Raw genomic sequence first — 27,438 nt, forward strand, 5'->3', positions numbered from 1 at the left:
GAACTTATATGACAACAAATTAGCTTTGAACAAAAAAAAAAATATATATATATTATATAGAGGACATGCCCCGGGCGTCCTCAGTAGTCAGTGAAATTGTGATTCCTGATAGCACTTGAACGCCGCTTTGCAATGCTGCTAGAACACCAGTCGGTGGCGCAATGCTCAAATGAACTGAAGCAGGGAATAACAAATAGGAAATATTAAATCGATAAAAACTTAGTTTTGCAATGAAACTGGGATTGTGCATGTGTTTCTATTTACTATTTATGAATTAATGTAACTATCTATTTAATGTATTTTATATATATTTCCATTAATGTGGCCATTATCTCACGCAAAATACAAACTCATCTCTATTTTATCGGACCAGTTCTGGATTATTATTACTATTATTATTATTAATATTATTATTAATATTATTTCTAGAACATGTAGGTATTGGGTTACTGTGGAATACATTCATTATATCAGATTTTGATCATGCTATGTCGTTCTCAAAATATCACATGCATCATATGCATTACGTGTGGACAGTGCACGTCTCTCTCTCTCTCTCTCTCTCTCTCTCTCTCTCTCTCTCTCTCTCTCTCTCTCTCTCTCTCTCTCTCAGTATCCTCTGTTGTCACAGTTCTACAATGCACCCCCACTCTCTGGTGGCAGAGGAAATTAAGCCCCTTGTTGGCCCATCCCAGCTGCACGGTGACGTCGCCCCGCTGACAATGATGATGTGGCCCTCAGAGCTGGGATCTATTTTTAGCCGCAGCCTCAAGGGCCAGATAGACAAGCAGGGCAGACTGTCAGTCAGACCACCTGGCACAGAGAGGCGGCCAGCCAGGCGTGCTGCTTGTGCAAGACTGAGGGAAGAGAGAGTGTTCTGCTGTTTTAACCTCCATCAGCAGAGACAACTTCTGTTTAGGTTGATACAAACAAACACCTGACTGCAAGTGCAGAGGACTCCTGTGCTGTTGTATGAGTAAAACACTAGCAGTCTGCGTCACTCCAGAGGCAGGAAGTAGCTCATGTTTTCAGTATTGTCTCTGGGAAGGTGCAGGTTTTAAAGGGAACTACATTTTTACATAAAAGGGTTAAGCCTCTTGTAATGGAGGGTAGTTCTGACCCTGTGGAGACAGTGGAGTGACGTCATAATGATGTCATCAGGTTTATCTCAGCTGGAGCTAGGAGAGACAAATGACAGAGAGCCTCTGTTATAAAGTGTGTGTGTGTGTGTGTGTGTGTGTGTGTGTGTGTGTGTGTGTGGTTTGTGTGTGTGTGGTATATGTTCATGACGACCAAGCAGGCAGGGTCTAATGAAAGATGTTGCTGACTGTATAATGGTACAGATCCAGAACTGAGCTTCTATTCTGGAATCACACAAAAAATTCCACACCACATCGGTTTTAGTCCAAATATATTTTTATTTGGCTGTTTTGAGCAGTAAATACATATATTCTGTGACCAGCACTATATTGGGAGATACAATTCACAGAAAATGAAATGATTGATCAGTTGAGTGAATAGGTGCAGAAAAAAGATAATACACAAAGTGGGGGAGAGTTTTGGTGGCCGGTTAAAATGCATTGTGGGATGTGGTTGTATAGGAACTTGACTTCTTGACGTTAATATTTCAGAAATCTTGGCTCAAGGGTTAATTGTTATGATGTATGAGTATGAGACCATGATGGAAATAATCTTGATTTGAGGATAATGTCACAATATTATGAGATTCAAGTTGAAATTTTATAAGAAATGGAAAAAATCATTGTATTTCAAATTTCAGTAATAACCATCAAAGGGGAAGTCATGTTTGCAAAAGTTCCACTGCTTCTGGAATCCAAAATCTGGATTATCAATCTCATAGTTTTTATGAGAAACGACAAAGCATGTTTTTTTTCATCTTTGTCACACAATCAACTTTTGACACTTAAAATGATGTGGTGCTGATGAGCCAAAAGACTCATTATTTTGTTGATATCTACACTAAAGTATAATCTAACAAAATGCTCCACATTCCTCATTTTGCCACTGGCAACAGGCCAATGTTCAGATTTCCCCCTGTAAATTGAAACAGAGTCTGAAATTATAACTTTATTCTCTAATATTGTGACTTTTTTCTTATAGTAATATGACTTTACTCTGAAATTTCTGAATTAATTTTTCCTGTAAATAGCCCTAATATTCAGTCGTAAATCATTGACTCAGTGATTTGTAGAAAGAAATATTGAACTAAAATTTTATCCATTAACTTTACCCAGAAGAAAACAGAAACGTACTACTTAGTGCTCAAAGTAATTATAGTTATGAATTGGGAACAGCCACTTCTTCCAATTACTGTAGGACACTGTAGGACTCTGGGGCCACATTTAGTTGACTAAGTATCATAAGGAAACAGGACTGTTTGCTTTTTTTGGGAAATAAATCCTTTATAGTGTGGTCCTCAGACTTTTTTAATCACTTTTGGGTATAAGGGCATTGCTGCGACTCTGGGGGCCAGTAGAAGAAAAGCCTTGTGTGGTCTGAGGAGTCCAGCAGCCCATTTAGCTGGAACCCCCCTTCAGAAAGTGGGATTACTGGACTTACCCTCTCATTCAACTGAGACCAGGAAACCAAAATGAAGGGACGCCCAGACGCAGCTCAGGTTTTACAGTATATCGTTTTATTTCGCGTTCTCAACATCGTCACAGTACTAGTTTTACATCAATAGGGTTTTGTCTACTTAGAAACAGAATGCATAATAAAATAAGAGCACTCCTCCCTTCCCTTTGACTTGAAAAGTGGGCTGTGAGTGTGAAAACAACAGGGACATCTCAGGGAATAAGTGAGAAGCGGCGTTTAACTGTGTAACAGTTGGCTGTTCATCTCTAGATCCTATGATAATTCAGTCCTGTCGGAGGCAGAGAGAAGCAGTTTGATGATTATGTAAATATCAGAGGGGAGCAGGAATGCACCTTCAATGTAACTGCAGACATTGAGTAGTAGTAATAATAATATTAATAATAATGATAATAATTTACAGACTATTTACATATGGTTTATCAGTCTTTACTTCCCACCCACTTTTACAATGTCCCTCCCTGTCAAACCCTCTTTTACTTCATCTAGTTACAATAGATTTCCCATCATGGATTTTGTTATTTACACTCAGCAGCAGCAGCGTACTGCCACGTCTTTATACTGTACAGTGGGAACAGAGGTGAGATGCATGCCGGGGTAGAATGACACGACTTGCGATGAAAAGACACACTAGCAGGCCAGGGCTCATCTAAATGTAAACAAGCATCAGTCAGAGAAATCAAAACTATACGATGAGAGTTTCGGGTCTAGCCAAGCCGCTGCTGGAGAGAACAACAATACAAAAGAAAAGAAGAGAAAAGAAAGAAATGGTAGGCATCAATGGCATGCAACAAAGCACCTCACACAGACTCTGGACAGGTTTGACTATAGATCCGTTTTCCCAGGGACTGAAGGGTCGTTGCTGAGAACACTTCGATGAGACGTCATCTGGAGAACTGGACTATCAATATTTAATAAAGCTATAGCTTCCTTCTTGGCTCGTGTCTGCACCATTACTAATTAAACACTAGTCAGTGATAATCAGCTGCTGATCTGATGACAGAATTGGTCAAATGAAGCGTTGTGGTTGGTTGATTAAATTTGGTCCCCAATTTATTTGGTATAAAACTGATTAAATATGTAATGGCCATGTAACACTGGCACTTTCCTGACTGCATTGAATTAAATCTGAGTAGCAAGTTATATTTGATACATCGGAGAAACATGAAGTACTGCAAAATCAAAAATAGACTGTGAGAAATATTCTGAAAATGGTACCACTTCCTAATAAAACACCATTTATAGAGAATACATAAGCTGTAACCAATAATTTCTTTGATGGCAACTAAATACCAATGCTTTATAGTTCAGTAACACACCAGGTTATGAAGCAGTGTGATCCAAGAATTGCTTTTCAGAAGTGGAACTCCACTCAGATCCTCAAGCATCCCAACTTGTGATCAGTTTAGTGAGTAGAGGAACGCCTTAACAACAGCCAGCGTCAGTAAATAGATGACACTTAACTGTGAGATTTGCAGGAAACCCTGCCCTGCAGAAACAAAACGGGGGACTCACTTGTATAAACACTGCACCAGAGTGCTAAGAGTTAGTTATAGTTAACTAAGTAATAGTCAGAAACTCAACAGGACACTTTCAACTTCAGGAATACAGCTGGAGATCCCTATATAAAATCTCATATCATACATTTTCAACTGCAGACCTGATGCATTATTTGAAGTTGGAGGATTTGTTGGAGGATAAATAACAGTTCAGGGAGTTTTGCTTGGGAACAAAAATGTGTATTTGGAAAGGGCTTATTGTAAATGTAGGAAGCAGCAGTAAAAGGCTTAATAACTACGATGAACATTGACAGTGAAATAAATTAACAGATTAATTAGATAAGTTACAATTTTTCAAACGAATTATGAAGGGTTATTAGAAGGTGGTACCTTGGAAAGCTTGGGGAAAGATGTGGGCAGATCTACTGGGTGTCACTTGACAACAGTAATGTGAGAGCCACTGACAGAGACAGATGATCAAAAATAACGATAAGAGAGTTAATTTCGTTACACTGTCAGCTGTCGGTCAATTATCTCTCTGATTTCCAGATGGCAGAGCACATCTGTCACCACACCGGCTGGATAAAGGAGAACACAAATTTCTGTTGGCAAAGAACGTTCCAGCTCTGACTACTGTCGTAAACTCAGATCCATGAAACTACTCTTTGTGGATTAGGAGCTGATACAGGCTCAGTTTTCCTCCGTAAGGGACACAAATACGTTGACTTCTGTTTACTGTAATCGAAGAAGCCATAACTACTCTACCATTCATTGTTCACAACTGTTAACTCTGATATAGTTTGGGAATACACAACAGTCAGAAATTTGCCTCAAAAGTACATTGTTACATGCAGTTACTTTGTTTGACATTCTTTTTCCATGTGGAGGGTCCAGTCCTTTCAGATCAGTGTGGACACTTGCACTTCGCTGATACATAGATGGGAGAAATGACAAAGGACCGTGGGGGGGGGGGGTGAAACGACAAAACTAACAGAACTAAACAAAACGGAACAACCACCAGTTTGCAATTGCTCAGAGACATGAAAAGTAAATACATATTGCACAAATAAAAAACCCATCTTGTAGTCTTTAAGCAGATACAGACTAACTTCTGCCATTGATATCAACTAAGTAAAACAAGTGCTGTCTGCGTCACTGTCAACATACAAATATGCTCTACCACACCGGCCCTCTGCCTCCACCCTGCACACACACACACACACACACCACAGATGCCGTGCACAGGAACCCTGGGAGGTACCAGCAGCCATCCCATAATATGTCAGAAACATGATTGATATAAAACTGCCATTTGCGGTGAGTGAAGCGTAAGAGAGCTGCCGCCATCACAGAGTGATAATTATTGATTTCTGTGGCGTCCGCATGGCTCGGAGGACAAGTCCGATGGAGGAGAAGCAGAGTGGAGCTGAAGACGGACAGGGCACACTCAGCCAGCTGAGAGCTTCCACATCAGGAGAGACACTTGGACAGTCATGTTGCTGTTTCCCTGCTACACACACTTCATCAAAAAAACCTCCTCCTGCCAAGCAGACTTGAAGAATCCTACCAGGTTCGGGGTAGAACAGAAAATATATAGAGCATTTTGTATTTTTATATATCGGACTCTTAAAAAAAATAGTTAAAAAAATAAAATGACGGCGCACAAGCAGCCGGTACTGGAGGTCGGACATTCAGGTGAATCTGTTTTCTCAGCAGCTCGCTGTGGCTTCCTGTCTCCAGAGCGGGAAAACAGGACTCCAATGAACCATGAAGTGCATGGATGAGGAGGAGACTGTGAGCGCTGGCCGTCAACAATCCCGAGTTCGAAACTCAAAGGCAACCGTTTCCACTAGTGTTCCGGCGGTGGATTACTGAATAACCGAACTGACTGATTTCAGAAGTGTGAAACTACGCCACCTATGTGCGAGTGTAATACTGAGAGTTTAAATTGATGCCAGTTGTTCCGTAATAATAATTATAATTATAATAACAGCTGATATTATTATTTTACAAAATACTATGCATATATACATACTATGCAATATACATTAAGCGGTTTTTTTGTGACTAAATTAGTAAATGCTTCAATAATTGGCACATTTATCACTGCTAACAGAGATATCACAGTGCACTGTGAGCTACGGCTACATTAAATACTCGCACAGCTACTGCTGAGGCTGACCCACCGTCTGTCTGTCTGTCTGTCTGTCTGTCTGTCTGTCTGTCTGTCTGTCTGTCTGTCTGTCTGTCTGTCTGTCTGTCTGTCTGTCTGTCTGTCTGTCTGTCTGTCTGTCTGTCTGTCTGTCTGTCTGTCTGTCTGTCTGTCTGTCTGTCTGTCTGTCTGTCTGTCTGTCTGTCTGTCTGTCTGTCTGTCTGTCTGTCTGTCTGTCTGTCTGTCTGTCTGTCTGTCTGTCTGTCTGTCTGTCTGTCTGTCTGTCTGTCTGTCTGTCTGTCTGTCTGTCTGTCTGTCTGTCTGTCTGTGTTCAGCCACACCACCCTGACAAGAGAGATAAAATCACTCTGTAGACGATATTTACTTCTTGTGTAAAATACTAGTAAGTGAGATATTTGATCTATGTTCTGAGATTAATTGTGATGGAAAAGGACTTGTGGTCTTTGTGCATGCTCTTGCGTTGTTGTCTGCTGCTGTCGAAACAGACAGACGTGATTCACTTGAAATGAAACCGAAGGAATAAGACAAAACAAATGGGACGAAGAAACTGTCCCAGTGATGAGCGTGACGAAAATATGCTGAAGGAGTCGCAGGATGTCGTCTGGCTTTACGTCCCCAGACCAGTGATGCACAGTGAGAACCGTCTCATCAGCCCAGAGCCTTGGAGGACAAATTAAAGTTCAGTTCCGAGAGCCCAGAGTGAGGCCCCGCCCCCCTGCGCCTCACACAACTGTACTGATGCCGCTGTGCTTGGGCTTGGTGCTGCTGGGGGCCTGGGAGGGCGCCGGGGGTGGGCCGTGATGGTGGGGGCCGTGGGCAGGGTGGGCAGGGTGGGTGGGGTGTGCCGGGTGGCTCCCGTGGCCGTGCTGCGCGTGAGGCGGGTACGACGGCTGCTGCTGGCCGTGAGACGGGGCCGGCTGGAACTGGTGCGGCGGGTGCTGCAGGTGGGCCGGCGGGTGGTAGTGGTGGTGGTGATGGTAAGGCGGGGGGTTCTGGGTGATGTGGCAGAACTGGGCGTGGTGCGGGTGCAGCGGGCCCCCCGGCGGGTCGGCCTCGACGCGGGCCGTGTGGTGCAGGTTGGTGGGGTGCGGGGTGTGGGAGATGAGGGTGGGGTGCAGGGGCTGGGGGGTGGGGCTGGGCGACTTCACGCGCCTGGTGCCAAACAAAGACCCCAGCAGAGAGGAGGAGTTGGGCAGCGACTGGCCGCTGTGGCGAGACGGGCAGTCCCGGCTGGAGGGGGCTCTCCGCCGCATGTGAGGGCTGCTAATGATGGACCCCTGGAAGAGAGAGGACAGTCAGACCACCACACACACACACACACACAGCTGAAAGGCTCCTCCTCCTATCCAGTGGGGAACAGCAGGAAAAAGTCAAAGCTAATTGGAATTTCTGCGCTGACATATTTGTGGACGTGGAAACCATAGACGTATATAAAGACTAGATGTCTCGTTTGACGAAGCCGGACGTCACTACATGGTGGCCATCTTGCTACGGGGCATCTCGCTCACCCATAACATTGTGTCGGTAGTGGTAGATAACCATAACTTACTCAATTTTCCACCGATTTTGAAACGGTCTGGTTTGTTATAAACGTCAGAGATGTAGTTATGACACTGCATAAATTATTCTTTTTTTTTTTAGAAAATAACATAATTATTCATAAGTATAGCAAATCAGAAAGCAAAAGATAATCATTGTTCTAATAAGTGTTCATTTGAATATATAATATATAATGAATATAGAAATTAACTCTATTATCCATGACACTTGACTGCAGTAATGACTGCCAACTCTAAACAGGTGCAGGCTGTCTTTAGTTAAGGGAGGAAAACACAAAGTGTTGTGCAGATGAAGCTGGTGCATGTCGTCCTCATGTTGATAATAATAAATTATTAAATTATGCAAGTTATTTGAGCTATGTGTCTGTCTAATCTTTTTACTTTGTTGCAATCATTTTACTTTAATGCTGTATTATAGGCAACATCTTTGTGTCGGGCTGAGCGCTAAAGCATGTGAAATGTATTTGAAATAGGAATCTGCTGATTTGTTTAAACGTCAGAGATGTAGATATGACACTGCATACTTATGAATAATTATGTTATTTTCTAATTTTTTTTAATAATTTATGCAGTGTCATAACTACATCTCTGACGTTAATAACAAACCAGACCGTTTCAAAATCGGTTTGAAAATTGAGCAAGTTATGGTTATTTACCACTACCAACACAATGTTATGGGTGAGCGAGCTGCCCCGTAGCAAGATGGCCGCCATGTGGTGACGTCCGGCTCCGTTGGCCGGCAACGCAGACGAGACATCTAGCCTTTATATATGTCTATGGTGGAAACGGCTTGGTTTGTTAGTTTCCATGTTGACAGATCCCTATTTCATTTTATTGTACCCCAACAGTTGTACTAAACGGTGAGGCACACTGTTTACATTACAAACATTTGTATGCATTACCCTTTTCACTGTAAGCGCACCGCTAACTTAACTGATATGCTTTGACGTTTCTAAATTACAGCTCAGCAGGACAAACAAAAAACACTTCATAGTTCTTTTGAGACTTTAAGCATAAAAACACACAAACATTATAAACGCTGAAACAATCAAAACAAAGGTTTATGCTAAATAAACAAAGCACATACATCAGAGCCATGCGTCACATGCAAACTGAACGTTTCATGGATGAGTTAGGAAGTGATCACCAGTTTCCATTAGTTATTATTAATTATCATTGACTACACTGATGAAGCAGCCTGGTCCTTGTAGTGATTCATACATGAAGTGCTGAATAATGTATTATTATTGTTTATTATATTATTATTATTATTATATTTTATTACTTGACTGCTTTGCGACAGGGAGAAAGGTTTAAGTTATTTAGTTGGGAAATGTACTAGTGGTGCTAGCAGCCTGATCAGTGAGAGCTAAAAGGCTGAAAGAGAAACTCAAAACAATAAGGAGAGCAGGTTATTAATCTTTGCACTCTGCATGGGTCCTGAAGGCAAGAACAATGAGTCACTTTATAAACACTGAATGGTGATAACTAAAGCAAATGATACTGGGGCCAGGGCCTATACTTTATATGTGGTTTTGACTTGGGCACACTTGTATGTTTTAGGTTGAAAATACCTCACTTTTGCTATCTTTATGCTTTATGACCAAACTACTACAGAGTTTTTTGAGCCCCTAATACTTTTAGAAATGCTTCATTCTCTGATTTAATTTGAAACTTTAGATGGACAGAACGGAAGACTTTTGGAAACACTGACTCAGATGCTCACATTCGGTTCTTATCAGATGCAAATGACCATTGTTTATGAGTCTAGATTGTTTTTAATACTAATTTAAAATCAAATAAAGGTGTGGACGTAGCCCTAAATCAATTCCAGCAAGAAAACTGGCTAACAGCTGAATAAAAACAGTTTTAAGGATTTTTCATTAACCTACAACGCCCATCTATGTCAGAAAATTAACATTAGATTAAAACTATTAAAAGATAAAAAATAGAGCAATGACAATTGACCTTTATGTTACTGACATAACTGCTTCAGATTAAAACATGCACTTAACACCTGAAGAATTTAAGCTCGTGCTCAATTGCAACCATAACGCTAACTGGTCTTGGTCATGCAGTGTCTCGCCTGCATGCTTAGGTTCTTCCATTGCTATTTGTTGGTGGCTCAGTGTGACAGGAAAAGAGAGAAGGGAGGAACTTGTTGTAAGGGTCAGAGGTCAATAAAAGGTAGCAGGTTAAGTCAGTCGGTGTCAAACTGTGAGCATGCAGTAGATGGACAATGCACAGCCAGGTTACATTTACTGAGTGAACAGAAAAAGGACAAAATGGCTAAAAAAATCAAACCCACGGAACATAAGAGGATGACTTAAATGTGAGAGTTGAACGTCAACACAGAGCAGCTCTAATGTGAGTCCGGACTGTTATTAGTCGTCACATGCTGTGTACATGAAGGGTTATAACGTGACGGCCACAGCGGAGCATTCCCGTTCAGCCCGGTGCATGCAACGTGTCCAAGGTGCTCACGACAAAAACACCACCAAAGCAGGAAAAGAAAACTTAATAAAACAAAGAAACAATCATACAGAGACTAGTGTGTTCAGAAGGAACAACATAAAAGTCAGAGGACAGCTCCACATCAGTTGCATCCTACTTACTTCCATAGTGCTGTCTAGTGATCCTGCACTGCTGCGTCTCCCACGCTTGCCTGCCCAGAACACGTGACATGACACATTAGACACGCCTGGTTAACACGGTAACACGTTCACATATCCCTTTGTCTAGTAAAGCGGGGCGCTAAACCTGAAGGTGACAAAGGTGGCACGCGAGTAACCAGCAGCAGGCTGTCACTAGAGGGACTAAAGGGAAAGGGAAGGAGCCAGTCACTACTACAGCTCCACGACAAGGTCAGCATCAGGGATAACTACAGCTCAATTATTTCTCTAGTTTCTTGCAGACAGGACATTTTCCGGTGGGGCTGCATGTGAGAACACAAATGCGTGAGAAAGTTTCTCCTGACAGCCTCCCAGTAAAATGTGAGAACAAAGCAGGAGATACTGCGGAGGATTCACTGCAAGCAAGTGGGTTTGCTGATGAGGATTCTAACAAGCCAGAGAAGCAAAACTGAGAAAACCCCCCACAAAGAATTCACAGATCTTGGGATGAAAAGTAGAGACACTGACAACGAGGTCAAGAGAGCTTTTTGTGATAAGGCCTAGGGTTGCAAAGGGGCAACCTTTTCGGTAAATTTCCACGGGAATATTAAGCTCGGGAATTTTGGGAATTTTGAAAAAAAAAAAAATATGCAAATTAAACGCTGAGCATTTATATCTGGCATTGCATTAGTGTTTTTTTACAAACTTTTTTCTCATCTTATTCTACAGAACAATGCCACGTGCACTATCTCATGTGTGGAGACATTTCACCTCATCCAATGTAGAAGGAAAGGCTGTGTACATTTGCAAATACTGTGCAAAGACCTATGTTAAGAATGACACAAAGATGCAGAAGCATATAGTCTAGTGTCCAAAGTTTCCTCAGTGCTCAAATCAGCCTATGACACAACAAAATGTTTATATTTATGTCTGTATATGACAAAGTAAATACAGTTAGTATAAATTATCCACAACATTTCCAGTTTATTCCCGTTAATTCCCGTTAATTCCTGTTAATTCCCGTATATTCCCGTTAATTCCCATGGAAAGATTTCAACTTTGAATATTCCCGGAATTTTGCAACCCTAATAAGGACCAACGGCAGTGGGTATGTGCTGCAAACAAAAAAAACAGTGATCTCTACATGGTTGCTGTGTTACTACCTGTTGCAACCTCCCATCTCCTGAATACTCTGGAGAATTCTGTGCTGTTGTGAGCGCGTCTGAGCAAAGAATCTCCTGCTGTGTCGTTCGTGTGCCAAAGACAAACTCTGGAGAGAGTATGGACCCAGTTCTGCAGAAAATCTCCAGAGTCTGTGTCTGAAAATGACGTGTCAAGCCGCAACTTGAGCTGCAGCTGGCAGGAGACCGTGCAGGAGACTTGCAATCTCCAATTTAGTACGGAAGACTCAAACGACACTGATTCAAATAAGAATCGTCAAAATCTAAGCATCGGATGCTGACGTCTCCTAAATATTTGTCCTGAGTAGGAATATCAGTCCAATAGCATTCAATCCTAATTTTCCCATAATGCAACAATCTCATATTTTGTTTCCTTTTAATGACCTTGTCTTTCAAAGTCCATGTCTCCAGTTGCTACGGTGACATTACCTAGACAACATCACCATGACATCAGCGAGGTTTTCTTTCACTTGACAGATCTAATCCTGAGCCACAGAAGACAGTCTTCGAGGCTGAGCAGTTCTCCACATGAATAGCACTATCCCTCAGAGGATGCTGTGTTAATACCAGTCACCTTTACACACACCAAAGTCAACTGCAAACCTCATGAAGTCAATTTCAGTGAAGTGGTGTGATCCTCGAACAACTCTGACAGAAAGTATAGCTTAAAAAATCCAGCGCTGGCACAGGCCGCCACCAAAATGGGTTTTGTCTAATTCAAAAAACATCAAAAGCACTGATTAGAACCAAACAGCTCATTTCATTATTTGATGTTTCTTCACCAGTCTGAACCAACTATTGAGGTCACTGGGTGTGTTTGTGCAGCGCAGCTCTGCACAGTGGAGGCAGAGTACTACACCCTGTCTGAATCAACCGCACCACATTAATTCCTCTTAGCTAAGACGCTCAAATTGATCACAGTGACCTACATAGCACCGGCTCTCCTGCCACTGGTGACGAGGATTATTAGTTGATAGCCTCAAGTAAATTACACCTTGGTCCATCACTGTCAGTTGTGGCTACCTCCACCAAATCAAAGCCGTACAGGAGTCCCGCCTCTTCCAATTTCCCGAAAGGAGTGAATGATATTCTGCCAGCTCTAAGCTCGTGTAGACACTTTACTCTGTCTAGCAGAGGAATGAGACAGATAGTGTTTCCATGGCAGTCTGTGGTTCTACCTGCATCGGAGAGGTCACGCAGGGAGCTGCTGAGGGCGCTCCTCTTCAGGCCTTCACCGGTGGCGTAGCTGTCGTCGAGGCTCACTCGACTCAGGTTGCCGTTTCCTGTTTCCTTCTTCAACCCCGAACTCCCGGACAGGCTTGGCCTCACCACACCCTTCTGTTTTTCAAGCTCAGCTGCGGAGGCGAAAACATATAGAACGATGACACTGATCTAGCTCACAATATTTGCATAAAGGTGTTTGTGTCAGATTGTATGAAAAAAATGCCAAATATCTGCATTAAAGAGGAAAACCTTTGCTCACATTCTATCCGATACTTCTCCATCTCTTGGACTTCAGCAATGGATTCTCGCACATCGTCGGTAAACTTTTTGCGGTCCTGAGGATTGGGTGCGTTGAAGTTGATGAGGACTTTGATGTCAGCTCCGGGAACGGCCGAGGTCAGGCGAACTCCATTAGGATAATCTAAAGAGTGACAATATCAACACTTTAACACCTGCTCATACAAAGCACACAGACCCCCAGGTAAGGCTGTGGAAAAGGGTTTTAATAACTGCCATTATGAAGTTAGCTTGGATACGACACACCAATTCCCTTTTGAGAATAGGTCAAGAACCCTACCAACGCTTTTTAACTCCAAGTGGCGTTATTGAGGCTTACATAACAAAATGCCAGAGGTCAGAATTGGATAGATCTACAACTAATTAATTAAAAATGTGTTATGTTGTGTAGATAAACAGAACAATCTCTAAAAGCACTTTACCTTCAGTTGTTTGTTTTTCTTTGAGAGAAAAATATACCGTCTAGTAACACAGCTGGTGTAATAGGGAATTTAAGTGAGTTTAGACCAAGCTGCAGTTCTCTGTTAGTCATTGTATTAAATCATCCCCATTTTATACTAGAGTGGTACTCAGTCGAATGAATGGTCTGATTTAGAGGATGAGTGTAAGTAATCTTCGAACAATGTAAATACGAATGAATGAAAGTGCATGATGTCCCATTTGTAGAATTCATTGCAAACTGCCTCTTTCTACGCCAGCCAGTTTTTCGCCATGTTTTTGAGCGTGGTCATTTGAAACTACACAGACAAGTTTATCTGAAGCAAACTGAAGCCTCCAAAAACATCTCTGTGTCACTTACACTGGTTCTCAAAGAGCTGCACCTGCATGCCATAAAGGGAGAAAGACTGCCGGAAGCTGTACGTCACAGAGTTCTTCTTCTTCTGGAAGATTTTAGTCACCTGTGAAAAAAGCAAAGCATATAATGTGGTTTGGACTGTTCCAGTGAGAAGATTTGTGTTTGTCAATGTGCAGGAAGACTAATGCCTGCCGTACCACTAGGAGATCATTAAAGAGGAAGATCTCCCTTTGGTGCAGGCCCAACTTTTGTGGTTTGTTGGGGTCGGGCACTTCGAAAAGTCGGCAGTAACACACCAGCCTCCGGTGGGGTAGGGATAGCACCTGCACACACAAGCAGCAGCATCTCTCAGTTGGTTTCCTCTGCCTCACAGAGGGATTTCAAGGCTCTGATTAGCAGATACAACTTCAAAAAACCCACAGATTACATATGTTTCATCAGGTCTCTAGGTATCTGACTAACAAATCCCCTCAACACCAAGACGTAGATGAAAGAAAGTGGAATACTTACACAGCCCAAACCATGATGTAAAGAGCCAATCTGTAGAGTAAGAGATACATAGAAAGGTCAATTTACAGCGACTAGTGGACAGAAAAAGGTCCTGTTTTAATATTTTGTGTTTCTAGTTTGTGTCAACCGGTCATGATACCGTCAAAGTCCCCTGTACGTCTGATTTGTGTAAAAAAATTGGTCATTTAATAAATAAAAAGACGAGTTTATTCCATGAAAAGGACATTCAACGAGAAGGGTGAACAGGTTCTGAGTGAACACCTTCAAGATTGTTGCGTGTGAGACTGTTAATCTTATTTATTATTACAGAGCTCTTCAGACAGCACTTCTCTGGGCTGGTTAAAAGACATATTACTGTCATTATGCATGAAGGTCTCCTGCCTTGAAGAATTGACGTGTCCCACAGAGAAGTAGGTTCAGGCAAAGTATGCTCTTTCATTTATTTTGCTTTTAGATATTGTGCGTCAGCTTGTGCTTACTGTGAAACAGAAGATGTGCTCTGGGTAATTTGGTTATGCCTGCTCCTGCTATATTCCGACTTTGAATAGAGGGGGAGATAAAAGCAGTCATACTCTACATGCAGCAGCAGCCAAAACTAAAACTCACCGGCTTTTTCCCTACAATGAGTTTTTCCACTTTTTGAACCTGAGACACATGGTCTTCATTAGTCTTGAGCTCCCGCTTGCGAATCCGCTCGTATATTCCTACCAGCATCTCTCGGGGGATGTCCTCCCCGTCATCCACTCCTAAGCATGAGAGGAAAAGAGAGGGAATGGGGGGAAAAAAGAGAGGGATTAATGATTAAGTCACGCGTTTATGAGAGTTGATGAACTCCTTAATTTGCAAACATACTGCAGAGCTGCACATATTTCTCACTGTACGGACAGAAATGTCCTTCAGAGCTCACAGAGGATGAGTGTTTCTCCTCCACTGAATACTGTACTTTAATTACTGACACTCCAATAGGCAGAGAAATGTGTTGGCCATGCCACAAAGCCCCTCTTAATACCCTCAAAATCTGTTCAGGGCAACTGAAAAGTGCTTCGGCTCAACAGCAAATAACTCTTGACCGTGACTTTCAGATGCCCCCCCCCCCCTAGAACCTTATAAACAGGAGTATTTATAAAAGCAAATGCATGTACAAAACTCAATTTAAGGTGAATAGTATATATAATGTAGGAGGGAAAACCAAGCACCTCTAAGGTTTTTAACAAAGTCCTCCAGCTTCATCTTCCTCTCAGGCTTGACGTTGGGGCTGTACATGTCCGTGTTGAGGAGGATGATGGCGAAGGCCAGGATGAAGATGGTGTCGGGGTTCCTGAACTGTCGCACCACACCAGGGTTGCAGATACAGTAGCGCTGGCTGCAAAGACGATATTGGACACAGAAACTTTGAAGTTAAACTGCAGATCATTTTCATATACAGTATATTACATATACTAAATGACTATTGAAAGAACATCCACTGACTCGACTATAGGAGGTATTCAGAAGCACTATCCCTATTATATTCAGTGTTTTGATACCTATGCAATATGTTGCAAAAAATCAACACCCAAGGAGAGAATAACTATGATAACAATAACAAGCTGGACTTTTATAGCACCTTTTCAAAACACTGTTACAAGGTGCTTTACATGGAGAATTAAGGGCGAAACAATTAAAGGCAATTTGAAGACATTAAATTACATAACATTACATTCAGCAGAGAAAAGAGTTAAAACAAGATGAAATGAAACACTGTAAATGATAAAAATAATCGTGGGTAGGAGAAAGAGGACCTATACATTCTCATACAGTTTGTCAGATGGATCTCCACAGGGAGATTGTTCCACAGAGTGGGAGCTCTGACAGGAAAGGCCCAGTCTCCTCTGAGAAGTGTGGAATAGCGAGTAGGACCGAGCACATGTGGTGTTAAGAGTTCTGAAATGTACTGAGGTGAAAATCCAGAATGGGCCATAAAAGTCAGCATTAAAATCTTAACTGGCCAATTAAGAGAAGCTAATATTGGAGTAAAAGCTCATTAGTGGCTGAAGCCCCAAGCTTCTTGATTGAGGGCTGGATAGACACTTTCAAAAATGTATATAATAATTATTCTGTGTTAGATCTGACTGATCATGAGAAAAAACTATTAAATGAAGAGGAAGGCGTCAGACTTCCCTTCAGGACATAATAAATCAGTAAGCTTCCTGTTTAGTGATTAGTTCCACTTGTGGGCAGGTGTATCACTGTTCATATTGATATTGATCTTTCCGCTGTCTGAGCTCCAGCCATTTAAGATCAAATAATGCTTCATTATACTTAAGTCAAAAGAACAATGAGCCAGCACCAGTGAGTGCAGACAGTCGATACAGCCTGAGGCCATCAGGTAGGTTGGCCATGTAATAACTTTCTGAGTCAACATGAAGTGAGCTCATAATGGTATCTGTACGGTGCTGCAGGCAAGTGCCAGATGATCACTTATTGTTATCTCCCTAAAAAAACTTACTGAGGCAAAAATGTCCTTGCTTGTTCCTGATCGAAGCTAATTCTCTGTGAGTACGGGATCGCTGTGCCACCAGAGGTTTGGAGAAAATAAATGAGGAACAAACAACATCCATCAGCAGCACTGGGGGAGGGTTTCCTCAACTTTTTGAGCTGTTTTTCTTTAAATCATTTTCTGTATTGATCTGCTTGAACGGAGTCTGGATTCAAAATGGCTTGGACCAACTCGGCTGATTTCTGTCTGAGAGTTAAACTTTCTGGGGTCACCTCTGTTTTAGAGGATGAGGGTGTTTTTGGTAACGGGGCGAAGTAAGCTAATGCTATCCATTAATCATAAACACTGTGTTGACGTAAACACTTGACGAGGCATGAACCCCATCATGATCATCCTGTCACATAATCCGTTGCTTTATGTTGATTTAAGACCCTACTGAGGAAAACATCTCTTTATTCCTCCTTTCTTGCCTCCGTATGGAAATATTCCATCAATTTGTTTTGGAGATGGAGTTGTTCCGGTGTTGTGTGTGTGTGTGTCCTGAGCTTCCAGAGGAGTTCTCACCTGTAGGCCTCGATCAGCCGCTCGACCTTCTGCGCTTCTCCCTGGACTCTGATGTGAGCCTGGAATTTCCTGAGCGCTTCGTCCAGCTCCATAGCTGAGAAGTCCATTTCATCCACCACACAACTGGTGAAAAACAGAGTCGGGAGCCGTAAGAAGATCAGTTTGAACAAGAGAATGTACAATACTGTGTGTAGGGATATGTATCACTTTAGTTTGTTTTGTGAAAATATTAAACTTTTTAATTCTGGTAAAATACAGTAGGAAAGTAATTTAGTGAAGATGTTTATAACTCATTTAATAAATTAATAAAAGTGCAGATAATGGTGTCATTGTGTTTGTATAAATTCTAAGTGTGCATCCTGTTTAATTTACAACCTGATGTGCTCTTGCTTTTGCATTTCTTTGAGTACAACATTTTAGCCACATAAAGAAAGTATAGCATAAAGTATTTAAACACATTTAATTTCTTATCGGCTTAGAAAGTTGTTTTGTTTTGACAAGTTGACAAACAGTTCCTTATTTACTTATCCAGTAGACAGTGTGCAATATGAGTTTATTGGTTATACACATATACATGTATGATATGGTACTCACTTTTCTCTTAGCTCTGTTCTAGTGTCTATTGACTCCTTAGATAAATGACTTGCTCTGTAGTTGCCCAATGATCCGTTATTTCCATCGACCAGTCACTAACTTCAGCTCTCTGCTGTTTTGTACTGGGCAGGTTGTGTACAATGCACATTGAATTAATGAGACATGTTTCCCTGCAACCCTCTGCCTGCTGCTGGAAGAGAGTGGAGAGGCTGGACCAAACAATTAACAGGCTTTAAATGAAAGATAATATAATGCTCCACAGAGCTGAGGAGAACTGCAGATTTGGGCGATAAGTATCTGGGTTCATCACATCAAGTGATTGCCTTTCACATAATTTGATCCATTGTTCATATACAAATATTGATTTGTTAAAGCAGACATTTTACTTGGGTTTTTGCTGTGACATTAATTACTATGACTGACTTGGTTAACTAAAGGAGCTGAGCAGCCCTCTTTGCTGAAGAGAGGATTGTGCCTTCGCTCTCCACAGCCCTGATACCTTGATACCTTGCATGTCAGGATTTATAGACGTTTTCTCAAGGCGCCCTTTAGATATTCCTGTCAAACTGACACTGATGGACCTTTTCTGGCCTTATCCTCCACTGAATCTCAATGAGCTCTGATAAAGCTGGTCTGCTGTAAGTGTGATTCAGATAGGGCTGTCCAGTCTAAAGCATGAAATAGAGGCGCTATTTGAATGATACCATGAATCACTGCTGGAAAATTCAAGATCTTTATGACTTCCCTTCCTTTTTAAAAGGAGTAGGGAAAATAAATGGAATCCGAATCTTTAACTGAGCATCGCAGTGATTTCCTGAGTGGGTTCTATTTCTTTTTATTTCCTGGATGTAACTTGAGTCATTATGTAGTACTCAAAAACTCCAAAGTGTTTTTGAATGATAGTAGATTGCAAAACTGGCAACGCAATTTGCAACTTAATGATGATTTATAGTTATGTTCCCGGGAGGCAGATACAAAAGTGTGTACAGAGGCATATGTGGCAAGTTACATCAAAAGGCTGTTTAGAGATTCTTCCATGTTTTCAGGGTGATTCATCAGGACATAAATACACATAATACAAACATATGAAGGAGTGCAAACTCACTCTAGGACGTCTCGGTTGAACTGCTTCTGTCTATTACCCAGGAACTCGCCAATCATCTGCCTACTCAGGCCCTTCCTCTGAAGCAGGAAGTGGGCCACACCCACAGGAGTGTCTGGGACAAAGTTACGCTCTATCAGATACTGGGTGCCTTTTTCTGGTTTCCTGGAAAAAGAGAAATGTTTGGAGAGACAGAAAGAGAGGACCAGGGAGAGACAAAAAATAAATAGTGATGACACAGTCCAAATCTGGGATAAGCCCACTGCACTTCTGTACAGGGCCAAATTTGTCAGATGAGGGTCAGGATTTAGGCAAGGGAGGGAGATGGGGGGATGGAATGAGGACGGGGAGTAGGATGGAGCGAACTACTTTTCTCTCTGGTGCTGATCACAAATGATTAAAAGGAACTTAATGGGAGGCTCTGAAAGAAACCAAATCCACAATCATCTATGATTAAACATAATGACACAGGCTCAGATGGAGATGAAGTGGGCCAGAATGGGTCCCGGGCTCATTTGCACCTTAAGTAGAACAGGCCAATAACTGTGTTTCAATCAATGTCGAGGCATATTTATCATACAGAAGAATTTCATGTTGAGGTCTTCAAGAATATTCTCCAAACCACAGGTAATGGACTGGATCCAATTTACATAAGTTCGTCCATCCCTCATTGGGTATGTTATGTGTGATTGTACAATTTAGGGGCTAAAAGGTCCAAGCAATGATTATGACTGGCTGTGTGTGGACAGTTTATTAATGGATCTTGTGTAGTACTTACTTGTTGAAGAGGTTTAGGCCAATGCGGTAGTGCCTTTTACGGATGATGTCATTGCTAAAAGCAGGTGAGTCCCAGCTGTTGCGAGTCTCTTTGTGGTATGTCTGCTTGCTGAGAGTCTGTTCCCTCAAGCTGTCTCTGGATGAGGACTCAGAGCTACAGTTGATGGTGTCGTTGGAGTTGGACGTGCTGTTGATGCTATCGTTGTCCCCGTCAGAGAAATCGGACTCTGATTTGCTTTGACGGTTTGCAGTTCCGTTGATGGCCAGGTGAGCCTCCAGTTGTCGCGGTCGATGGCGGGAAGCGTCTTCCTCTCTGGTAGGCCCTCGGGGCGGCAAACCGTGGCTGATGTTTTTGGGGCTCTGCTGTTTGCTGATGCTTCGGTCGTAGGCATTCTGTCTCTTTAAAGAGCTGCGGTCAGAGCGATCGCTCAGTTCCACCGAGCTGTCGCTGGGAGGCTCAATGGTCAGTAGGGGTAGGTGGTCTACCCGCAAACGCTGCTCTTGGCATTCCAAGGAAGGTGTACTGCGGCAACTGGTGTCAGTGTCCCCTTTGTCATCTTTATGAGCTAGAGACCAGTAATCCTGGGAGGAGTTGAGAGAGCGGTGACGCAAGTCGGATTCTGTGCTGGAGGGTCGGTCTACAGACTGAGATAGAGGCAGGGGTGGTGACAGTTCCTCTTCATCGATGTAAAGGGTAACATCACTGTAGGAAGCCGTCATCTCATCCAATTTGCGGTGATCTGAGGCGCTGTGGGAGGGTTTCCCCTGGCAGCTGACTTCCCTGTTCATATCCTGGTGACCTCTCCCTGGCTCCGAGTGGCTCTCATCCCCATGCAGACTGCGACAGTTTAGAGCATCATCTATGGACTCAGCTAGAGATTTGACCTGTCTGGAGAAGGCATCTTCCAGTTCTGTGATAGCGTCTGTAAAGTCACTCTGTGTCGTGGGAGTCTTGGCCTGCACCCCCATCTCTCCACCATGTTCTGACTGCACCAGTGCACCGATTTTGGTGCCGTCGTCTGTTAGTGAGACCTGCTTTCCCTCAAAGTAGGAGCTGTGGACTTTTTCAGGTCCTTCAAAGGAAAACTGCATTCTCATATTGGATAGGACGATCCGTCTGGACATACGGTTCTCAGACATAGAGCTTCGAAGACGCTCAAAGTTTTTGTTCATCTGATACTGGCGGAAGGCTGTCTGGATGGTACGGGCTGCATGCCGAGTTATGAAACGCCCACCATATTTACGCTCTAGCATCTCCACCTGCAGGAAGAGAAGGGACAGTTGGAAAAAAAACTAGGGACAGTCTAAAAAAACATTGATTATTGATTATAACTCTAACCTACAAAGGCTGAGCAGTTCTCTTTTGTAAAGATGGAAACTACAGTTTTGCCAGTTTTTTTTCCAACTCTATAAAATATATGAATTTGTGTGTATGAGATCGAAATTAAAATAAACCCAGTTCAGAAACAATTAATAACGTTAAACTTGGCAACCCAGTTTGATTGGTAATATGGTCTAATGGTCTAAATAATGATTAAGAACTTCTCTTGAACACCAGGAATTATTGGATGGACTATGTGTGGGCACTGAAGTGCTAATGAACTGACATATAACAAGAATAATGGTCGGTTTTATAGGGTTATAATGTCTTTTAAAAAAAGGATCACACTTAGGAATCATTCAGGTGTGTGCACTGAACTGAAATGCCTGAGAAATAGTGATATGCCTCTAATTAGGACAGTGTCTAGAGCAGTATTACATTAGCTCCTTTTTTTAAGCCTGTAACTGTAAAACATTGACCCAGTTTTCCAACAATGGACTGGAGGTGTAAAAGGCTTCTAATTTCCCTGCTTCATGTGAGGGCCAATAAGACCAATGGACCTTAGCTTTCCACGAGGAACATGGACCATGCCAGTGAGTTTCACTACAAGAGGCTGCAACCAGTGTGATGTCTAAGTATTTGATCACATTTGACCATTAACTGCATTCCCATCGACCCGCACAAGATATTTGTATGTGTCCACTTGCTTTAAAGGGTCCTATGGTATCATTGCAGGTTTCAGTGTGTCAGTATTTGTAAAAACCCACATGGATCAAAGTGGACCCACTAACAGTTCTGAATAAGAGGTGAATCACGATCCTGATAGAAGAAAACTACAGGAAAGGAAGACATGAATTATTCCTTTATTATAACGGGTGGGTCATCTTTCTGCATTAGGGTCTGTTTGGACGGACCACATTGTAGATCAAGTCTTATTATTCTTATTCAGGATCCGGTCCAAAATATCAGGCCTGGGTAGACCTCTACTTTGTAGAATAAATGACACAAATATATAAATGGCCAAGAAAAAGCAATATACTTTAAAGACGGTGGTTGTGGTTGAGCTTTACAGGTCAGAAGTAAAACAGTAATAAAGATTGATTTTTGTTCTGGCAACCTCACCCACTTTTGTTGATATCACTAACAGGTTTCACAACAAGCAGTTGATGCAAGTATAACCATTTCAAAGTGGAAGAAAGAAATCTGTGCAATAAAGGACCATATCATTTATTCAAAGACAATGTTACAAGTACAGAGTCTGATAAAATATGGTTTGAAAGACTGAGCAGAATTCTCACTGATTTTGCCTTTGTCTCTGCCTGTTGTTCACAGGGACCTACTGTTCTCCCACTGATGTTTGCTTTTATAGTTTTAAGACAGATCTATCATCTTTTACTCATCTGTAGATTATTTCCACTTCACTACATCGTTGTTTGCTTGTTGTTTGCTATATTTGTGAGGACATGCTTACTGATAAACACTAAATACTGCTCATTGGTCTTCCTTTCCTTGTATATATATATAAGCACATGACACATTTGGTCAGATATTGAACAAACATAGTGTGTTTGTGTTGTTCTGGATTAGGTTTCGCCTCTTGCATTTATTGTTGAATATTGTAAATGTTTTGTTTTGTTGATTTTGTGCTGCTTTACATTACATTGAACTAGTTAGTGAACCGCAATCAATACAGAACTAAAGCCATCTGCAGATGCTTCATTGCTTTTATAGTTTTATAGTAATTGATAAAGAGAGCAGAGGATTAAACCATTTTTACTAAAGAGTCTTAAGTGCCCATTGCCTGATAGCTTCATACGGCTACTAATTTGGAGTAATATAGTGTGTTATCAATGTATACAATCTAATAAATCACAGCATAAAAAATTGATTATTTTGGCCCCTAAGCAGTAGCTGTTATTGACATATTAACAAGTTTATAAAGCTGTTAAGACCAAGATGATGGCAAACAGTCAGATAATTACACATCAGCAGACACAGAGCAAGATAAATCATAAGAGGAGTTGTGTATTATAAATCAGTAAAATTCTACCACTGAACCAAAAAACGTTTCTGCTGAGACAAGCAAAACAATAAATCAAAGTGATTATATAGTTTCAAAACTCTCCGCCCTGTTTAAGCTGTTTACAGATGGAAGATGTCCCTGTCTTTGTGAGTCCCACCCCCCTCTCACCTGCTTGTCCTGCAGGTCTGATGAGAGCTCATAGCTCTCCGTCAGCGAGCGGGAGCGCTTGATTGCCTCCTCCTCTGCCTGCTTGCGGAGGATGGACTGGGAGTGCTGGAGCTTGGGTCGACGGGGCCGCTGGTGGCCGGGCAGCAAGATGTGTCCGTAGAACTGGCTGTCCAGGTGGTCGTGGCCAAGCCCGCTGCTGTGGGTCACTGGGACGCAACTGTAGCCGCTGCTGGGGTCCACAGAGGCGCCCACCTCGCTGCCTGGAGCATCACCTTCCACACTGTGAGACACAGAGAAACACTGGGTTAGTCCAATGAGTCACTCTCCTGAGCGCACCAATGGCTTTGTGTTTCAGCAAGAACCACGTGATAGATAGTGAAAGTGAACTTTGATACTGCAGGCAGGTATAAATACGAGTGAGAGAATTTATAGCATCACTCTGAGCACAAGGAGGGAAATACCTCGAATCAACCTCAGCAGCTACAGGACTGAAGCACTGTGCCATGATTAGAAAAGATTAAATGACTATGAATTAATAATGAATACCAAATAGCTCAAATAGCCGCATAAAGCTCGACAAACACTGATATCACTGCACCTGAATCAGCAGCTTGCTCTTTCATTACAAAACAAAGCAACACAATGTCAAGAGTGATTGAAGCGTGTGAAGCAGCACCTTGAATGTTAAAAGATCAACGAGGATCATTGTGTAGTCACCGGAGCACCAACCTGAACAGATAATTGGATAAACCCCGACGGTGTAGAGCAACGACCGGCCGCGCCTCGCCAGACAGCAGCGGCTACATGTCAACTGCAGATCAACTCACTTCCTCCACACCTCTCGGACTGTGGGGATCAGCTGAGACGGCTAAAGTGAACACACTGCGCTGCGATACCCACACACACGCCAGCAACCATTACTTTGAGTCATTTTTTACTGGAAGAAAAGAACCTGATCTGACTGCTTTTCTAATGTGTGAAAAAACAAGCTGTCCCTCTCCGCAGACACAAACCATTTGTTCAGCCTTTCTCTCGTTTTCTACAGAGGCAGAACCTGACACCACAACAAGAAGATTCAATTGAGCATTATACAGAGATGTCAATTAAATGCAGAAGCCGGCTCAGCAGAGAAGAATTGCTGACATGAGGACAAGGGAAGGCATCTGAATACGTCCTATTTTAAAATGAATACATATTGTCCACTCACGATAAATATGTGTGCTCAGATTCATTCTGCACATGTAACTCCACACACCTAAAGCAGGAATGTGACACGTGCAGCTCTGCAGATGAGGTCGAATCAGTTACTCCACTAACTTCATATCGCATTAGAGTGCTCAAACCTGAAACAGCTGAAAGATGCTAAAAGTTTGTGATGCCTGAGCTAATAGAAAACATGGAGAGCACTAAATCGTTTTGAGCCTAAATACATCTTTGAGTTACTTCGCTTCAAAAACTCCAGATCTTGGTCGTCTGGGACAGGTTTACTCAGTGCTTCCAAAATTTAAACCAAGCAAGGTGGAGCAGCTTTTAATGTGTCTGCTCCCCACCAGTGGAACAAGCTCCCTAAATAATTGAGATTGGTTAAAAACATAACAAGCCTGAGCTGAAACCGCTAAATAACCTGTGTCAAAATAATCTTGATAACTTCACCCCTGAGCCACAGTGTTTTCACAGACTGAGTGGTACTACTGCATAAAATAACTGATTTGCACCTTTAAATACTTTAAAGACCAACGCAATGTCTCATCTAATATGGCAGTAAAGCAGTGCTGGTCCTTGATTTGCACCATTGCCCAGAAGTCTATTATCAAGGTCAGGGTTGTATATTGTTATTCGCCTAAAAATAAGTTTGCCCTTGGGTGTGAAATTCACAAATGGCCAAATATAACAAAATATACAGAAGTATAACAAAAGTCACTGTGTACGAGAGGTGAATATTTGTGAGAATGAAAATAATGGAGCAGATCAAAAACATTGAACCTTAAAAACTGCAGCTCGATAGTATGTATGGTGAGTGTCAGGAAGACAAACTGTACGTCGTTCATCGATTAGTTCCACACAGCAGCAGTTTACTATGCCACTGTCAGGAAGACGATAAATTCCCGTTACAGGGTCCAGGTCTCCTGCTGCCTGCCTAACATCTGACTTGAATCAGCAGTCGATCAGTCTGAGAGACACTTTCATGTAGTCACAGACCCAGACAGCTGATTTCCTGAACGTCATCCATCCAGCTCAAATCTACGGTGGAAATGTCAGCTTTTTGCTTTAAGAAAAAGTAAAATCAATAACATTTCATTTTGTTTGTCATAAGCTGATGGATAACGTGAAAAGGCTCCGAGCGAGGACATCCATCCGGAGGCATCTATCATCACATAACCTTGTCAAATACCTAAAACCTCAGTGGGACAATGTGTCAAGGTTGGATAATAAAGGCTAAAGTAAAAGCTCTAAAAGGAAATAGATTTGATGTCCAGGGCAGTAAACATATAAGGAGTGGCAATAAACGATGCCTCACATTTTCCTGCACACACAGACTACACTGTTTGTGAACGCTGGATTTCAGAGAGCAACAGAGAATATTGTGGCAAAGCTACATTTTACATTTGTATTGGTATGAGAGGAATCTTGAGAGCCTTACAAAGTTCTTCGAATGTTATCGCCACGTAAGGAGTTGTGAGATAAAAAAACAGCTGTCTACTATTAGAAAGTTGTGTGTTTTATCATGCTATCATGCAACGTTGCTTCTGAGATTTTGTCACTTTTTATACACAAAGACAAGCCTCAGCTAAATTTTACTACTGTCATAATTACTACAACTGTGACAGGTCATCTTGTTAAAAAAAAAGTGTTCAGGGAGGACAGTGTCCATCTGGCAGTATGAAAATACCACAAAGAGTTTTGGTAACTTTTCCCTAATCTAGAGGGTTTCAGGTAAGTCTTTTAAAGTAAATGTGTTCAAACACTTTAATTTACTGGATAGTTTGACCTTCTAAGGTCAACAACAACATATATGGGATATCTCCTGCATTCAATTTGCACACGGAATCGAATATTAATGTGCTGGAACTTTCTAGGCAAACAATTGCTCTAGTAATCACGGCTTGACTCCAGCTCAGAACTCAGAAGAATGATATTGACATTCTGGTAAAAAAAATAAAAAGAGGGACCAAGCGTATTCCCCAAGATGCTGACCATGACCACTATCTTCCTCTCACGTTAACAAAGTAATCGTTGTGCCTTAGCCAATGAAACATTAACCATACAAGAGGCAAATCACAAAATGGCTGTGTCATTTCTGTAAACGTCACGTGAAACGCTTGTGAAAAGGTGTCAACGGGATAAAATCTGTCATTGGTTAAATGAGATTCCATCTCCGTTTGAAAAGGAGACTCCATGCTCCTTTATAAAAACTCTGTCTGCATCACCATTGCCCTCTCCCTATGCATCCTCAACATATTTTTCATTCTAAAAGGGAACAAATCTAATCAGACAGCGAGTCCTTTAATTAGACTGGAGGGTGGGATTCAATATGTCTGCTCCGGCAGAGGATGTCTGATTGGAAATATCCATTTGTTTAGATGGAGGAGAGGCTTAGCGCTCGGCTCCAAGCAAGAGTAGACAGACGCCTCTCGGAGCGTAGCTATGATAGCACTTGACATGTTTATGTCTTCCCTTTGCTGTTATGTTGCATTAGAGTCACTGAACATGATGTTCAATCAACTTAAAACGTCTTGAGATGTCATCCTACTACACAAGTTGTTTGTCCAAAGCAGCATCCTCTGAATTAGCACCACAATGGCTGACGGCTTATGTGCCAGGCGCACCGGATCTGGGTCATCATGGTTAGAATAATAACCAAAGCAGGGTGTACTGACAACACCTAGACCTTTGTTTCCATGGTTACATTGATAAAAATGCAGTTAAATCTATATGAACAGTCAAG

General features: G+C 42.0%; 1 protein-coding gene across 5 annotated transcripts in view; it reads right to left on the bottom strand.

Annotated features, from left to right (window-relative positions):
- Nucleotides 1–6,561: 6,561 nt before the first annotated feature.
- iqsec1b (IQ motif and Sec7 domain ArfGEF 1b) overlaps nucleotides 6,562–27,438 on the bottom strand; it is a 197,341-nt gene continuing 176,464 nt past the window's right edge. For 4 of the 5 annotated variants that reach the window (XM_061069691.1, XM_061069689.1, XM_061069690.1 and 1 more), the window contains 13 exons: nucleotides 23,493–23,772; nucleotides 19,982–21,240; nucleotides 19,207–19,368; nucleotides 17,508–17,630; nucleotides 15,661–15,827; nucleotides 15,071–15,210; nucleotides 14,465–14,494; nucleotides 14,152–14,277; nucleotides 13,958–14,057; nucleotides 13,121–13,282; nucleotides 12,816–12,992; nucleotides 10,460–10,509; nucleotides 6,562–7,562 (listed from right to left, as the gene is read on the bottom strand). In XM_061069691.1, the coding sequence (XP_060925674.1) occupies nucleotides 7,008–7,562; nucleotides 10,460–10,509; nucleotides 12,816–12,992; nucleotides 13,121–13,282; nucleotides 13,958–14,057; nucleotides 14,152–14,277; nucleotides 14,465–14,494; nucleotides 15,071–15,210; nucleotides 15,661–15,827; nucleotides 17,508–17,630; nucleotides 19,207–19,368; nucleotides 19,982–21,240; nucleotides 23,493–23,772 (3,331 nt within the window). In that variant the 3' untranslated portion in view covers nucleotides 6,562–7,007. The remainder of the gene's footprint in view (nucleotides 7,563–10,459; nucleotides 10,510–12,815; nucleotides 12,993–13,120; nucleotides 13,283–13,957; nucleotides 14,058–14,151; nucleotides 14,278–14,464; nucleotides 14,495–15,070; nucleotides 15,211–15,660; nucleotides 15,828–17,507; nucleotides 17,631–19,206; nucleotides 19,369–19,981; nucleotides 21,241–23,492; nucleotides 23,773–27,438) is intronic. The other variant, XM_061069692.1, reaches the window with a different exon arrangement.

Source organism: Limanda limanda, chromosome 4, assembly GCF_963576545.1.
Source record: "Limanda limanda chromosome 4, fLimLim1.1, whole genome shotgun sequence".
Lineage (NCBI taxonomy): Eukaryota > Metazoa > Chordata > Actinopteri > Pleuronectiformes > Pleuronectidae > Limanda > Limanda limanda.